This window comes from Pundamilia nyererei, unplaced genomic scaffold (genome assembly GCF_000239375.1).
Source record: "Pundamilia nyererei isolate P.nyererei 1_Seehausen unplaced genomic scaffold, PunNye1.0 scaffold00122, whole genome shotgun sequence".
NCBI lineage: Eukaryota > Metazoa > Chordata > Actinopteri > Cichliformes > Cichlidae > Pundamilia > Pundamilia nyererei.
Window position 1 is genome coordinate 1046854 of NW_005187523.1, and position 16960 is coordinate 1063813.

Sequence of the window (16960 nt, forward strand, 5' to 3'; positions counted from 1 at the left end):
TAAATTAGGCAGGCCAAGAAAACACGAGGAGGAGTCTGAGAGAGATAGCATGGAACCAGAAAAACATACAAAAATTTGAAATTTAGGTGGAAAACACAACTGATGACTGAAATCGTGGAGAACAAGACTAGACTATGTCATCATGTCAGTTCAGAGGCCACGCCCTTTGTAAGCCAGCCCATATGGAAAAGAAATAGAAAAAACTTGCATTAGATTTGGCTTGCTTCATATAGTGAATCATAGAAGGCTTCTATGATTTACTCATGAAAGTGGCCACTTTCTCATTACTTTCATATATTGTTCCAGTAAGTATCCAAAACATACAAGTTTCATTATATAATTTTTCAAGGGATCTTATATCTGTTTTCACTCTTGTATGCTTTTCATACAAGTTTCACACACGACAGATACAAACTTTATAAGATTTATATATATCTTTTCCGTATGGGAGGGGCCGTTTCATGGAGAAACATATTTTGTTTACAGGGGCGGAGCCATAAGCATCTATCTATCTGTGCTTTTTACTTGATGTTGATACGATCGTCTCAGACTGAAAGAAGGCTAGGTAAACTGACTGACTAAGCCACATACTTTCAGCCTCCACAGATCTATTTTGCGCATGTGTTTGTGTTGCATTGGTTATAGATTTGTAGATGTGGAGCGGCAGGTTTCTGCCCGCTTTCTCCGATTATTCTGGTCAGCTCAGATAAAAAAGTATTTACTATATTAGCTATTACTCAGTAATTTCAAAAGATATTAGAGGTCACAATAAATCTATACACAGAATATTGGCACAGTAACTAAAATTTAAATTTAAGCAAAAAAAGAAGAAAAATAAACCAATAATAGAAAATAATAAACAAAGTTCAGGGCTTCTGAACTACACTACAAGTATGAGTTACTGTCCGAGCCCAACTCTGTGTCCTGAAGCTGATATTTCTGAAAAAAAAAATTGGCGACACACACGTGGATGCTATGAAGCTGTATGTATCAAAAAGCAGCAAACAAAACTTCAGCTTCTGGTGACATTTTGACAAATCAGGCTGCATTTACTGACGAGTCTATTTATGAGCCTCTCGTTCAGCTCCATCAGAATAAAAACACAGCAGTGCCCTTTGTTGTTTGGGGGTTTTTGCATTGAGAAACTGAAATGGACTCAGTCTCAGTGCTCTTGTGTCAGACCTCAGCTGCCTGTAAGTGTTCACAGAGCAGTTGAAGCAGACATCATTGCACACAGTCACAGTTATTTTGGGCGTGCTGCAGTCTGCAGCCACTGTTTTCCATAATGTGACTATGACATTACAGGAAGGCCTGTGTGCCTCTGACAAATCAAACTCATACAGTGTATTTGAAGCTGAAATGTGGAACAAGTCGGGTATTAAGATTAAGAAAGCTAACTGTGCTTTTTTCTTTTTTTCATAAACGAGCAGCTTTGAGCTTTTCTGTGAGCAGCGAGAAAGCGTGTCACATGCTCAACGCATGAAATTTGACCGCGGTAGTCCTTGTAGAGACACTACAGAAAACCATACAGTCTGTATATGCAGACATTTATCCACAGCTTTTGTAGACGTGCACACACGCACAGCTTGAGCATGCTCTGTCAATGGTTCATTTACCTTTCAAATGAAAGAGAGCAGTGGAAAGGGCCCCGATGAATCATTGTTGGATTGAGTGGATGCATAAAAGGTGAAAGTAATCACAGCGATGACTCACACAGATCAGTCAGCTCGTCTTGCGCTGCCTGAGAGCACACTTTACCTGTACAGGAGATCATTAGCCTTCTTAGTAATCACTTTTCAGCTCATACACACTTGTTTTCATCCTCTTACACACCAGTGTTGCAGCAGTCTGAATAAACACAGATGCTAGCTCACAAGCTGACTGACATCCTGTGCAAGCATCACAAATATGGCTAAACACACACTCCTTTCTCTCCTGCACACACACTTTCACACCTCATCTCCTGCTGCAGCTGTGGTGTTCAGATGAGTGTGTGTGATTGATTTCCTTGTCTGCGTCTCGGCTGCGAACACGGCCATTTATTTTCCATTCAGCTTAGCCAAGTGTCTCCAGCTATCTGCTCATAAGCCACAGGCATATGGAGCAGCTACAGCAGGCTACTAATGCATGACACACACACACACACACACACACACACACACACACACACACACACACACACACACACACACACACACACACACACACTCGGAGCAAGACTTGGAGGGAATGACATGAAAAAAAAGTATGGAAAAAGGGAAAGGAACACAAACGCGGACGCTACAGTATTTTCAAATTGTTTTTAATAAGACGAAGTAAAACACAACAGATGAGAAGGTGAAGCAGAAAGGAGCAGGAGCAAGACATAATTTCGCACTGCGGCAAAAGCGAACGTCTTTTATGAGGCGCGATAAAGCTGCAGATCGGCGGCTAGAGAGGAAAAATATGGCCCCTTCATCTGGCTGTGAGGAAGAAGTTAACAGCAGAGAGAACAAGGGAGAAAGTGAGACAAAAAGAGGAAAACAGGCTCAATGCCCAAAGCAGCAGCTGCTTCGAAACAAGGAGCACATTAGAGTGAAATACCCCGAGACACAAAAAGCCCTCGTAACTTCTCACTTTACTTCCACCATCTCCCAAGGCTTGTAAAAATATACTTACACTTTTAAGGCATTTTATGCCTAAACCCATCCTAAACGTGTGTGTGTGTGTGTGTGTGTGTGTTTTACAGGTGGAGAGATTTAGAGGGTAAAGAAGTTGGTCTGTATCACTTTACAACCATGACTGATTCACTGCCAGCTTAGTACACAGATGTCGTTATTCCTCTGCTGAGCACAAGCGGGTCCATTAATTCTGCTGTGAGCAGGTTGCTGGGGAATATAGAAATGTATAAAGGCTGTCTTTCTTTCTCTTTGTTTTAAAAGCAAACAGATCAGCAGCACCTCTGATGTAGTATCGGGGCTTTCATTGTGGGAAAAGTCCTCCCATTATACAATTAAACTTATAGCATTGAGTGGCCTGAAGCCCCAAAACATCATTTCCAGCTGGAGCTTAATCAATAAGAAAAACCAGGACATTTAAATTTGTTTGCCTGAAGCTTGAAGTGTTACCCGCAACGACTTCAGACCCTTAGATTCTTAAAAATATCAATTCAATTTTATTTATTCAGCACCAAATCACAGCAACAGTCGCCTCGAGGTGCTTTATATTGTAAGGTCGACCCTACAATAACACATACTTAAAGATTACTGTCGTATGTTTGGAACATATGCACTGATTCTTTTATAGAGCTTTTCTGCTCTCCCAGAGCACTCAAAGCTCTTTATACAACATGCCACATTCACACACATTCACACTCCGATGGATGCATCGGAGAGCAGCTCAGGGTTAATATCCTCCCCAAAGACACCGCTAACCTTCCCATCAGTAGATGACCCGGTCTACCTCCTGAGCTAGCACCCCGACTACACCCTGAAAGCTGTGTGTGCTGTTTCAACTTGATAATTCAAGTCTCACTGCAGGCACGCATAAAATCCCCCAAAAAGTTGTGTCTGTGGAAATTTTGTTTTTTGTCTGTTTGTTTCGTTTTTGTTTTTTGCTGTTTTTTTCCATGAAAATAGTCCCTGTGTGGCTTTAAGTGGCTTCGTTTAAACTGTGTACCTTTGTTTCATTTAATATATTACTATACAAATGTCTCCCTGATTCATCCTCAGCCTCGCCGCTCTCTCTGCTGCACGCAGGGAGACGCACTGCAACAGTGAGCGTGTTGGTAAGCAGGAGAGAAACATGTTCGTATGTAAAATCAAGAAGTCCTGAACAGAGAGAGACTGCAGTCTCTGCAGATACGGGGAACTGCTGGGTACAACCTGTTCAAGCTAGTCTGTTTGAACTGCTTTCTGTTTCCTCCTACACTTGTTGGGAAACTTAATTTATACTTTATACTATTTATACAGATTTCTATGACGTTGTTGTCACTGCACGATTGCTCCATGTGTGTCTATAGATTTCTGCTACACACAGTGGGAAGTGACGGAGCTGTGAACACACACACACACACACACACACACACACACACACACACACACACACACACACACACACACACACACACACAGCAGAACAACTGTACTATATCTGCTATACTGCATGAGCCTTTAGCTTGAAGATGTTTTCAAAGAACCAATGAGAAGTTGCTCACGTTGAACCTTGTTCCCTGATGAGTTAGTAGACTCTTTCATGTCATACTGAATAAAACATATTTACATTAAGGCAGATAAAAAATTGAAATTTGGTAGCATTTTATATGATTTTACACTTAAAATCTGAATTCACTGATCACAATAACCATTAGTTATATTTAATAGAACTTTTATTTTCCTGCACTGAGGATGCTGTAGCCTTTAGCCTTCATCGTTGTTGCCTTTTTTGTTTTGTTCGTCCTCTTGTCTGAGCAGAGCGACAGACAGCAGGGAAGATGGAGGCGCGCAGTCCTCAGTCATTTTATTCCTCTGACGTGATGCTTTTATTGACTCAGCATCAGCAGCATCCGTCGTCGCGGAGGAGACACTAAATCATATACACTCCGTGCTTTATCCTTGTCACACATACTGTGAAGTATGCATCTGTGTGCGGCTTTGATTGATCTTTATTTTCTGTGGCTGCTTTTTAAGAGTCTTTTTTCAGTGCTGTGTAATGTAGTTTGCCATTAGACAAGCAGCTTGAAAAGAAGAGCTTCTTTCTCAAGTGTGTATGCATCAAATTTCATACTATGGCATTCATAACATTTATGTCTTGAAATAAAGATACATTTTTTGAAAATATAAAACAGTTAACTCAGCATCACCAAGCTCACATTAAATGAATTAGTGAAATGATCCAGCAAGGATCATTGCTGTGGGAGGGTAAGGACACAAGTACTGAATGAGTTTCTGATGTTAGGGAGTACTGAACTACATAATTAAACCAGAAAATACAATTTCCAGTATCTTTCAGGTAGTTTGACTGCACACATATGTGTATAGTGATTTCCTTCCATTTTCTTTTCTTTTTGATTGCAATTAGTTAATTACGCAAATAAAAAAACTGCAATAAAACAAAGATTTTTATTGCATGTCTACAACTGCACTGAATGAAAAAAGCTGTCAGAATCAGTGAAGGCATTCCCATGTTGTTCAGTGCTCACACAGTACCGTCATCATGTTGGATTAACTTCCAGAACAAAAACCAATTGGTGTGATTTTTAAATGTTCAGAGATGTTGTTGGTAGAAAAGTAAAAGTTACGTGACTCCTGGCTCAGCTGGTTAACCAGAAAGATTAATCTTTCTCATTTTTCAACTTGTATCACCTCAGTGTCCCCTCTTCTGTTGGAGGGGTTTAAATACACCCCACTGTAGAACAGCTGACACCCCAGCTCTTGCATAAAGGTAGTGGATGGAAATGGGCATCATTTTCTTATGAAACTAACTGAAACTAACTGACCAAATAAAAAAAAACTGCATTACTTTGCAGATTTTTTTCCACAAACCTTCATAAGCTTTGTGAGCATGGCAGCGTATCTGATTCACGTCTCTGTGTGCAGGTTTTCTGGACTGGGTTCCCAAGAAGATGCAGCGTGTTGGGTGCATGGAGCTGCTCAACACAGTCCAGAGGAGAGTTCAGCCCAAATTACATGTTTTCGGCCACATTCATGAAGGTACGACTAATTACACTGCTGTCGAATACTTTATGTTTAATGCAGTAATGAACGCTACAATTAAATGGACGTTGATATTTAAATTATGTGTATTTAATATTTTAAAGGTAATATAAAATATAAAATGAATCACCCACAAGTTTGTGGGGATAGGTTAACTGATTAATCCAAATTGCCCATAGGTGTGAACCTGTGAGTGAATGTGAGTGTGAATGGTTGCTCGTCTCTGTGTTGGCCCTGCGACAGACTGGCGACCTGTCCAGGGTGGACCCCGCCTCTCGCCCTGTGACAGCTGGGATAGGCTCCGGCACCCCCCACGACCCTGAAAAGGATAAGCGGAAGCGAATGGATGGAAAATGAATCAATTTGAACAAAAAATCAGATCTGAGAGGACTCTGAATGTTATATTCTTTAGACCAGCGCAGGCTGTTCACAAATTACAGACCAAACAGCTTACAAGCACTTAGTTCTGCCCCTCAGTAGGCTTCTGGTAGCTAACTAATAATAATACTAGTAAGCAGCCTTTAAGAAACAGCTTAAACAAGTTTTTTTGTTGCATCACGTAACCTGTGTGGCTGCAACATTACTCTGCTATCATTGTAGAATAGAGAGAAAACCAAACATCAACAATTTAGAATTTAATTTTATGCACAAATATGTTTAAATATATTTCCACTGATAATTTTACTTTGAATTATTAGACTTGAAAACAGAATTTTAAAGGTAAATTTATGAATTACATTTACAAGTTGGACAAAGGTTGATTCAGCCTGAACCACAGCAGACAGAAAACTGCTGTTTAGGTCTGTAGCTGCGATATAAAGTGCTTCGAGGTGCCTGTTGATGTGATTTGGTGCTAAATCGAGAAAACTGAAATGAGGTGACTCAAATCAGAATTCTGACACATGCAAACTCACATATAATGTGAGGAATTTCTGTTTAGGGAAAAAGAAGTACGCTAATTAGTACAAGGCTTTTTTTTATTAAGCATCTAATGTTGCCGTGCAACTGTTGTATCAGTGGTTCCATAGGGTTTTATTTCAACTAATCACATGTTAACATATAAAGGTAGTGCAAATCTGTGAAAATCCATCAACCTTAAAATGCTAATTAAATGATTAAACTAACACAAAACACTTTTGTTTTAAAAAACATAGAATGGCTGAGCGGCCACATCCCTATCAGCATTTCATACAGGCCAGCAGGGCCAAAGAGGCCCACTCCCAGCGTTGAGGGTGGCTTTTTATTTAGGGTTATCAGGTCAGCACTGAACCCCTGGAGCACGAGTCCCACATCAGAGAGAACCAGATTAGAAACTAGATCAGATTTTATAAGAGGAGAAATGGGTTGAAAGCAGTGCTCTTCATTGATGTGAGGCCTCACAGAGAGGCAGAAATGATCCTCAGCGTGTTTTGTATTCATGTATTCCAAATGTGAAAGGAGCAGCACAGAAATGCAAAGCAATGTTCCAAGAGATGGTGAAAATGACACGTTCACGGCACAAAGTTAAAATGTAGTGCTTTTTAAGAGATGGCAGTTAACTTATGCTTGAAAAACTGTAACACTTTAATGTCTACCATTTGGAAGGCATGCACTTTTGAAGCAGACGTGTAGTGGAGTTAGTGTCACACTCTGCATATATTTTCACAAACTAGAATCTCAGGATTTCAGAACACATGAGCCTTTCTAGCTTCCAGTTTTGCAGCTGTTTCTTCAGTTCAGATCTGCAGTATCTCTTATTTGTCCCTTGAACCGCCGCAGTTACGATTCTTCCTGTGGTACACTCTCAGACTTTTGTTTCCCTGGAGTATATTTACAACGCTTCCAAGTCTCTTCCATTTGGGGAGTCAAACTGCTCCACCCCAAATGTCTGCATCGTTGTTGTTTTTTTATAAAATAGTTAGCATCGTCCCTTTTTTCTGTTTTACAAAAAGTGAAAGGAGCATATATTTATACCAGTAACTGTTGAGTCACTGATTTAAATTCTTCTTTTTGTCCTTTTTTCCCCACGGTTTTGTTTTCCTGTTATAGAGAATGAAAAATGTAGACAAGTTTAGTGTCATAAAGCCTAAACATGGAGGTCTGATTAATAACCAAATGAATAACTAAAACCAAAGTTACATATGAATAATCAGGACAGCTGAAGGATTTGAAGGTTCTGAGTTGTGTGGTGCACACAGAGGTCCATTTGGGTCCCTGTTAATATAATATTCACTGTTATGCTGATGACATCCAAACTTACATCCGTATGAAACTGTCTCTGTCCCCCTGCTCCCTTGGTTTAACTGTCTACATGAAAGACTGGTTAACACAATTGTCTAACCCTAAATGAAAGCAAGACAGAAACTATTGGATTTGGAAGCTGTAACTACTCTTTGGATAAGTTAACTGACACCCTTGGTGGAACCCTTGGTCCCCTTGCTTATCATTACTCCCATACTGTTAGAAATCTTAGTTTTTAGTGTCTACAGTTGTAAACATCTGCCAACTTTTTCATTAGTAGTTTGGACTATTGCTGTTCTCTCTAGCTTAGTCTTTAACACTCTCCATTGCTTGCTTGGCAACAGGTATTAGAAGATATAACCACATCACTCCAGTTTTAGCAAATTTAAACCAGCTGAAGCCTAATCTTGAAAGTAGAGATAGTGTCTGTCTCCTGAATCCAAACTGGAAGCTGGTTCCACAGAAGAGGGGCCTGAAAACTGAAGGCTCTGCCTCCCATTCTACTTTTAAATACTCTAGGAACAACAAGTAGGCCTGCAGAGCGAGAGCGAAGTGCTCTAATAGGGTGATATGGTACTACAAGGTCATTAAGATAAGATGGGGCCTGATTATTTAAGACCTTGTATGTGAGGAGCAGGATTTTGAATTCTGGATTTAACAGGAAGCCAAAACAGGAGAAATCTGCTCTCTCTTTCTAGTCCCTGTCAGGACTCTTGCTGCAGCATTTTGGATCAGCTGAAGGCTTTTCAGGGAGTTATATAACCCAAAAATAGTACTGAGATCATATAGGCAGATCCTCTTTCTACAGCTTCCAGAGTCTGAGGGCCCGATCCAAAGAGGGGAAAAGGGTCTTAGACTCTGGAATAAACTGTAACCTCTATTTGTTTTGAATGTCTTATTTTATTTATATTTATTTTCTTTTTGGTCAACCTTTCCAATGCCCTATAGAAATCAAATTGACACTGACATTTTTAAAACTCCTCAGGTTATGGCATGATGACAGATGGCACAACGACTTTCATCAATGCCTCAGCCTGCACCGTGAACTTCCTTCCCATGAACCCGCCCATTGTCTTTGACCTGCCCAATCCCAGGACTACGTGACTACAGGAATCTCATCTGCAAACCCCTACCATCAGTAAGGAGAAAGAAATGAAGAGAGGTAGGTGAGGCAGCAGGCAGAAAGGACCAAATCCTGTAAATATTGCACAGATGTGTGTTTATCATGTGCAGCACACGTCCGGAGAATCTGATCGTGAAGCTGACCGAGTGAGGGAAGGAGGACGCTCCCTCACACTGTTGTGTTCTGTCATATGCCATCATTTCTTCATCTCAGCATGGACTTTAAAAGAGAAGAGACAAGGGTTAATGGAAGGACAGTAAAATGCAAACGAACTGACAATTCTTCAAATCCTCTTTTACTGCACTGACAATCTGATGCTGCTCTCAGAAATGCAAAAGACCAATGCCTCGTCTAAGGGACGGTTGTAGCTGAACCACGGCTACACAGCACTAACGGGACATTTGTTTTCACCAAGCTTTTCATACTTTTGAACAGCAGTTTCCATCTTTTTACAAATTTCCTCCCACTAAGAACTTTTACTACTGCCCTTATCTTCCTTGTTTGATCCCATCCTCAGGCCTGGAGCATGCTGGAGTGTTCTTTTTTTCTTTCTTTTCACCAGCATGTCTGTGCTTGAGAAATCAAAGTGAGTGTATGGGGGCACAAGAGGTCTAGATGTCTGACGTGATTCCCTTTTGCCTCATTTGAAACTCTCAGTAAGCCTCTTAACCACTAAAGGCAGAGTCCCATTCCTGCTTCCACGTAGTTCCCATGTTGCTCCTCCTCCTTTTCCCTCCTCTCCATGCTTCATGCTATGAATGACTCGGTTGCTTTTTAGCCCTTGGCTGGAACGTCTGGCTCACGGACTTGCAAAGGAGACCAGGTAACATGCAACGTAAAGGTGCTATAAGCTAATCTGAACAGTCATGTCACCAGACCTGGGAGGAGTAGTGGTTGTATCAAGGATGCTCCCTCATGTTATGTTAATTATGGAAGATATGGATCTTCAACTTTTCAAGAGAAGCAAAGCTGTAACTAACTGATCAATGTAAATGTTCTTTGTCAATGTAAAGAAAAAAACTTGAATTTTTCTTCTTGAAGATTACCAAGTGTTGCTATGCTTTTCAAAAAAAATGTGTCAAGAAATTTGTGGTTGTTACATTTTATTTGGTTTGTTTAGTAATGTAATGTAACGCTTATTATAGTATTTTCTTCTTTGTGAAGCTGCTCAGCCCCATTCGGTGAGTATTAACTCTTTTATGTCTCTAAGTAGTTTGTGTTACAAAAAACAGTAATTTTCTTTCGCTGCTTTATTTCTGAATGTGGCTGATCCCAGTAAGAGTCTGAATGTGCTTAGCATAACAAGAACACGTCACACTTTGATCTCCGACATTATGTATGAATGTTCCCCGGGGCTGCAGTTTACTCACGCTGTACTCTCGCTTCTTTCGACGCATCAGCGTTCGTTGCAGCAGCTGACGTCTTAATGCTTCCAAATTGGCAAGACAGGAAAAGGGGTCAGAACCGCTCACCAAGGAACGCAAAAATGCGGAAAACAGTAGGAGGGCCGTTTACATGTTAGAACACAAACATGGCACAGTTTTAGCACCTTCTCTAAAATCCACGTTTTAATTGTAAATTTTTATTTTTCATTTCCATTCATCTCAGCAGGGCAATAAGGAATTTTAAATAATTGACAAACCTACGTCCTTTTGCCATTTGATGCTGTCTATCACACTGATTATACCACTTTCATAGATTCTTAATCTTTCGTTAGTACTGCTCTTCCATCATCATTTGCTCTTACATATTGACTAAATATGTCATATATTGGTTGACATATTTTTTGACATTGTAAAAACTTGCTTTATCTGGACCTAGCTGGACCTGTTGTCATTTAACCGGGGCCCAGCTTTTTGGTTCGGAACATGGGTACTTTTTAATAAGAAAGTTCATTTAAAACCAGAAGAACCAGTAAAATCCAGTGTAGTTGATGATAAATTGCTTTTTTTTGGTTTGTTTTCCTTGTAAAAAATAATTTACCCAAGGCAGATGCCAACTTGGATTTACATTCATCCCAGTATAGAGAAAATGTTTAAACAGCTGGTTTTTGTGGCCAACATAAATAATGTCTTTTTTCCACTAAATGCTAGAAAATTTCATAGTGTGCTGCTTTGAGCTCACCCTCTGAACAAAAACTGTACGTACACTGCTTTGAATCACCTTAACCTATACAGCTGAACAAGAAGGAATATTTGAGTCTCTCTCTACCTGTCGCTAAATAATTAACTACTCCTACTTCACTAATTGGCTGTGTTGGATAAGAAGAACATGAGACTGTTGTTTGTCAAAATGTTCAGACAGTACAGGACTGTGAACATCTCAAGAGGAGGATTTTCAGCCTGAAACGAGGGATACTGTAAATCGCAGCACGTAATTACAGTTTGAATGTAGACAGAGGAAGTTCTGTACAAATGCAGTTTAGGTCATTTTGCCTGTGTGAAAGTCGTCAAGACTTTATAAGAAGCAGCCTCATCATTTAAAACGCAAACTTAATTAGCATCTATGAAAAGAAACGTTCCGAGAAAGGAACAAAGACAAACTATTAAAAACTAAGAGATGGGAGGAACTTTCATCTGGAAGCTTCATGCAAAGCTGTCTGTTTGGTCTGACTCTCCAGCTCCAGTCCTCATTTAGATGTCTCTCACTTTGATGCTCTTCTGCTTCAGTAGCTGTGTTATGTTTCCTGTTTTATCCAAGAATGGAAAAAAGTGCTGTACTATTTCTTGATTTATTTTCTGAGGCATGCTTAAACAAGTTAATGACTTCTGCTACTCAGACAATCTGCATATGAAGAGTTTTGTTCCAAAATGAGATATTTACCTTTTGAAACAAGGAAAGCCAGCATGGGCAGAATGACTGACAGCTGAGACTTGAAAGCAGGATAACTTGTTGACATTTCTACTTGCTGGATTTTTCTTATTCAAACAGTACTGGATGCTTAGGTGTTTGGATGAATGGATGTATAGCATTTTGGAATTAAAGTGTTCATATAGTGTTGTATTTTTGCCATTATTGCTGGGGACTTTTTTTAAACTGTACAATAAGAGAAAAAGAACCAACACCTTCTGGAGACATGTAAAGTACCTTTCTTTCTAAGGATTCTGGTTTCTTCACAGATTGAATAAAGTCTTATCTGTGACCAGTGGATCACGTTTCCTTATTTCCATCCTGTACTCTTCCCTTTTGTCTTTGCTGTACGTTTCTTGTTGTAGACAAAGAAAAAAAAATAGAAAAGAGCAGCGAGGAAACTTTCCTTGTCCCGGTTCTTTCCTTTGGTTCCAATCAAAGGTATCTTTGTCTCCTATCAATTATGGAGCTCTGAGCAGCGAGTTAATTTCCAGTCGCTAAACCCTTGCTGCTCCATCTCTGTCTTCTGTTTTGTTCCGCAGGTCTTCCACACCTCTGCACACTCTAACGAGAACCCTCTTTCAAATAATTACATTAGTAATCCCGAGGGAGAGCGGGTAATTTATTCTCGGACTGCTTTTTACTTTGCCATTAATACAACAAGCTTTCATATGCTCTATTCTTCCTCAGGCTCTCTCACCCTCCCTCTCTTTTCTCACTCTGCCTCTCCAGCCACAATGCTGAGCTCTTTTTCTCAGTTCTGATCATCCCTTTCCTATTTCCATCTGCTCATTCTCTCCTAGCTTCCTCAGATAATGATTCTCAGCACTCTATATTTCTCTGTCCTCTGTGAGTGCCCCTGCGCGCTGCTGCACTGAGATTTCCTTTGAATGAATGACAGACGTCCTCCCCATCTCCTTGTCATCCATCTCACCTCACACTTCCCATCTGATGAAAAGGCGCACCCGCTACCTCCCGTCATCTGCGCAGTTAAAAAGGTACTTTATTTGATTGGCTTTGGAACACAAATCAGTGTCAAACAGACAGTCGATGCAAGGAACACCTCTCAAATAATCAGTCCACTATAATTAATCTTTAGAGATTTTTTTATGTTTCTCAGTTCAACTCCCTCAATGGGTCTATTTGTCGTGTCAGAGGCAGATCAAATTTGGAAGTGTAAATTTGTGCTGTCTGGGCTAGATTAACTCATGCCAGGATACAGGGGCAAAAAAAGCTCCTGTTTTGATGTCATTTTCTCAATTAGCTGCACAACATGACAATAATAGGAAATGATGCATTCAGTACAGTTTTATTTATATGCAGTTAGCGTAACACAACAGTTGATGAAAAAATATAAAGACCCTACAATATTAGCCTTTACATTGGAGAGAATATTGTATATATTATTGTATATATACCTTATATTGTAAGGTAGAGTCTACAATACTACATACAGAAAACCACCTATGAGCAAGCAGCAAGGGGAAGGAAAAACTCCCTTTTAACAGGAAGAAACCTCCGACAGAACCAGGCTCAGGGAGGGGCGGGGCCATCTGCTGCGACTGGTTGGTGTGAGAGAAGGAAGACAGGATAAAGACATGCTGTGAATGAAATGAACAAATCCTTGGTGACTGTGGTAAGAAAGAACTACCGTTTAACAAGGAGAGGCAGCCATCTGCCACAGTTGGGGGAGGGGCAGGAAAACTGGCAGATAAAGAAGACATAATTTAATAATATGCAGTTCAGTAAGGATAGATCCTCTGAAAGAACTAAACAGTTTTTTGAAGTACATAGTAGATATAACAGAGTGGAATCCAGCAATGGCAGAGATTATGTTCAACTGACCAGGATAAGTTGGAGCTGAGGAGGAGTCACATCACATGAAAGGTAGAATGATTGTAGCCGATATAGCCGATACCAGCAAAACTAATGGATGGCTCCCTAACCCTAACCAAAGCTTTACCAAAAAGAAACAAAACAGAAGTTTTTAGACTGATCTAAAAGTAGAGAGGGTGTCTGTCTCCTGAATCCAAACTCAGAGCTGTTTCCACAGGAGATGAGCCTGGTGGCGTAAGGCTTGTACTTTTCTGCAGCCTGTAGTGAGAGAGTGTTGCACCTTACCTGCAAGATAATATGATATTGTATGCTCCTTAAGATGCAATCGGACCTGCCTATTTAATGCATATGAGGACAAGGATTTAAAATTTGATTCTGGATTTTACCAGACCAGTGAAGAGCTAGTATGGAGAATAATGGTCTGTCTTTCCAGTCCCTGCTAGTACTGCCACTGCAGCATTCTGGATCAACTGACTTTAAGATATGATACGGCCTGATTTTTCAAGATTTTGTATGTTGCTGGATTAACAAGGTTTTAGTGAACACAAGGTCTTATGGAAGATTTTACACGATAAATATTATTCAGTCAAAACAGTGAGGGTAAAATGAATGAAAAAAATGAGCACATTTGGAATTTTGGTCAACACTTTTTTAAAATAATGTTATAATTGGTATAATGTATACAATAATGGTATACAGAGGAGTTCATGGCAACTCAACAACTGCAACTAAAACCAATAAATTGGATTTTCAGTTGATATCAAGTGCTGAAGGCACTTGATATTGTAAGACAAAGACCCTACAGTAATACAGAGGAAGCCCCATCAATCAGACAATGAGCTAGCACTTGGCAACAGTGGGAAGGAAAAACTCCCTTTTCACCAGAAGAAACCCTCACAAGAACCAGGCTCAGGGAGAGGCGGGGCCATTTGTTGTGGGTGAAAGGGAGGAAGACAGGACAAAAGGCACACTGTAAAACAGCCAGCGATTAATAATAATTAAATGCAGAGTGGTGTAAAAACACAAGGTGAGAGGAGCAGAAATGCTCAGTGCATTATGTGAAGCCTCCAGCAGCCCAAGCCTATTGCAACCTAACTAAGGGAGGATTCAGAGTCAACTGATCCAGCCCCAATGATAACCTTTAGCAAAGGAACAACTTAAAAGAATCCAGTGTGGGTGAAATGTATACAAACTTAAGCCATGCTGCCATGTTCTTTTACTGAGAAGTGGCTTTCTCCTGGCAACCCTTCCAAAAAAACCCATATTCTTTTTGTAATTGTACTGTAGCTTTAACATTTACAGTAACATGGTAACCGAGGATTGTGGACTTTTGCTCTTTTCGCTGTTTCTCTGAGTCTTGCTGACCTCCCACATAGCAAAACTGGCATGGCTCGGATCTGGCCCACACAATGTGCTTACACATGGCCCACATTCCACAAAGAATGACGGCCCTTTGGTGGCCCAGAGGTGGCCCACACATGGGCCAGCACAAGGCCAGTTGCAAACACACTGCTGGCCCTGTGCTGGCCCAGAACAGTTTCAGCTCTGGCCCCAGATGTCAGCCTAATGTGTGCCTTAATAAAGCCATGTAAGAACAACATGTGTTGGAACATAACAGTGCAAAAGCAACATGACGAAACTCTGTTCAGACAGTGAATGGACTGATTCTTATATAGCGCTTTTCTACTGTCCCGGATTACTGAAAGTGTTCTATACAACATGCCACATTCACCCAATCACACACTTTCTCTAAACTGAGTGCTTCCTAACTATTCATCCACAGTTACACTCTTGACACTAGATCTGGGCCAGACCTGTCTGCTATGTGGGCTTGAGATGAATTTCCAGAACATCAGCTCCTGGGAAGATGAGCAACTGTTTTGAAAGTTTTCCACTTGTGAAACATTTTCTTACTGTAGAATGGACTTCAAAATGGCCTCACAGCCTTTCCCAGATTGGAAAGGGTTATAGGGTTGGTGCCTATCAATCTCAGACTGATGACACCAACAACTGCTTCCTTAATATAATTGCTAATATCTTTCCTCCTTGCTCATTAAGATTAACACACACAACTAAATGCTCCAGACGAGCAAACTGCCAAAATGTGTGCTTTTATTAGAGGTGGCCAGACCTGATTGATGTTCAGTTTATCTAATGCATTTTATTATGAGCACCTGGCTGTTACTTTCCCTCGTAATTCCCATAGAAGTAGTATGGGGATATTTAGATTTTGCAGTTTCTGCATTAATATTTGTTCAGTAATTAATAGCACAGTGTAATATTTCATGATTTTAGTTAATCTGTACTTCAAGGTGCTAAGGACCAGGTGATTTTTATGCTGTACTGATATGTAAACCCTTAGACTTGAAAGAGGGTGTACCTTTTGACATGAATTTAGACTTTACTTTTTTCTTAAACTTTATTGACTTGAATATTTATCCTGAACATAGACTTAAAATAAAAAGCAAAATCTGTGTGGATGAGAACACAAATTAGTTAACAGAACTAACTGTTAACCAACCAACTTGATCTCCACATGGACATACTGAGAGAAAAAGAATACAAAACTATTATTATAATATTTTCAGGCCCATATAAGAGATCGGCTTGACATAACTTAATTGAAGGACCAACTGAAAGAGCTGAGCAATCTAGATGTAGAGTAAAAGTATGTCGAGGTTGATTAGGCGTTTAAGACACACAAGGGGGATAAATTTGCTCAAGAGGTCGAAACAGTGACCTGACCTTTGTCTTTCTATGCTACCCCACCAGGACACAGAGCCAACCGGAGGCAAGTAGCAGCTCCTGGACACCTGTGACTGAAGGTCAGGACAATCAGTTCCAAAGAAAGCAGCTGATCCCGGTGGTGATGGAATCAAAATAAGAGGTAGAAGAACTCCCCTGCACTGAAATGACACAGCATCTGAATGGGACAAGCTTCAAAAGCTGGAGCTGGAGACGTTTGTATTCTCTGGAGAATTTTACAGACACAGCTTTCACTATGGTGTAATTGTTCATATGATTGTTGGGTTCTTCTCTGTATGTATTATTGTAGGATCTACCTTGCAATATAAAGCACCTTCGGGCAACTGTTGTGCTTTGGCACTGTGTAAATAAAATTGAATTGAACTGAAAGTTTCTATTATCTTGTTAATAATTTTACCTCCTCACTACGTACGACTCTGGATACTGTAGCTCCTGTTAAAACTAAGGTCTCAAATGAGAAGTACCTGACTCC

General features: G+C 40.2%; 1 protein-coding gene across 1 annotated transcript in view; it reads left to right on the forward strand.

The window, feature by feature from the left end:
- Positions 1–12138, forward strand: part of mpped1 (metallophosphoesterase domain containing 1) — an 87635-nt gene extending 75497 nt beyond the window's left edge. The window contains exons 6-7 of the mRNA XM_005742641.1: positions 5577–5690; positions 8899–12138. Coding sequence (XP_005742698.1) covers positions 5577–5690; positions 8899–9017 — 233 coding nt within the window. The 3' untranslated portion in view covers positions 9018–12138. The remainder of the gene's footprint in view (positions 1–5576; positions 5691–8898) is intronic.
- The last annotated feature ends 4822 nt before the right edge of the window (positions 12139–16960 follow it).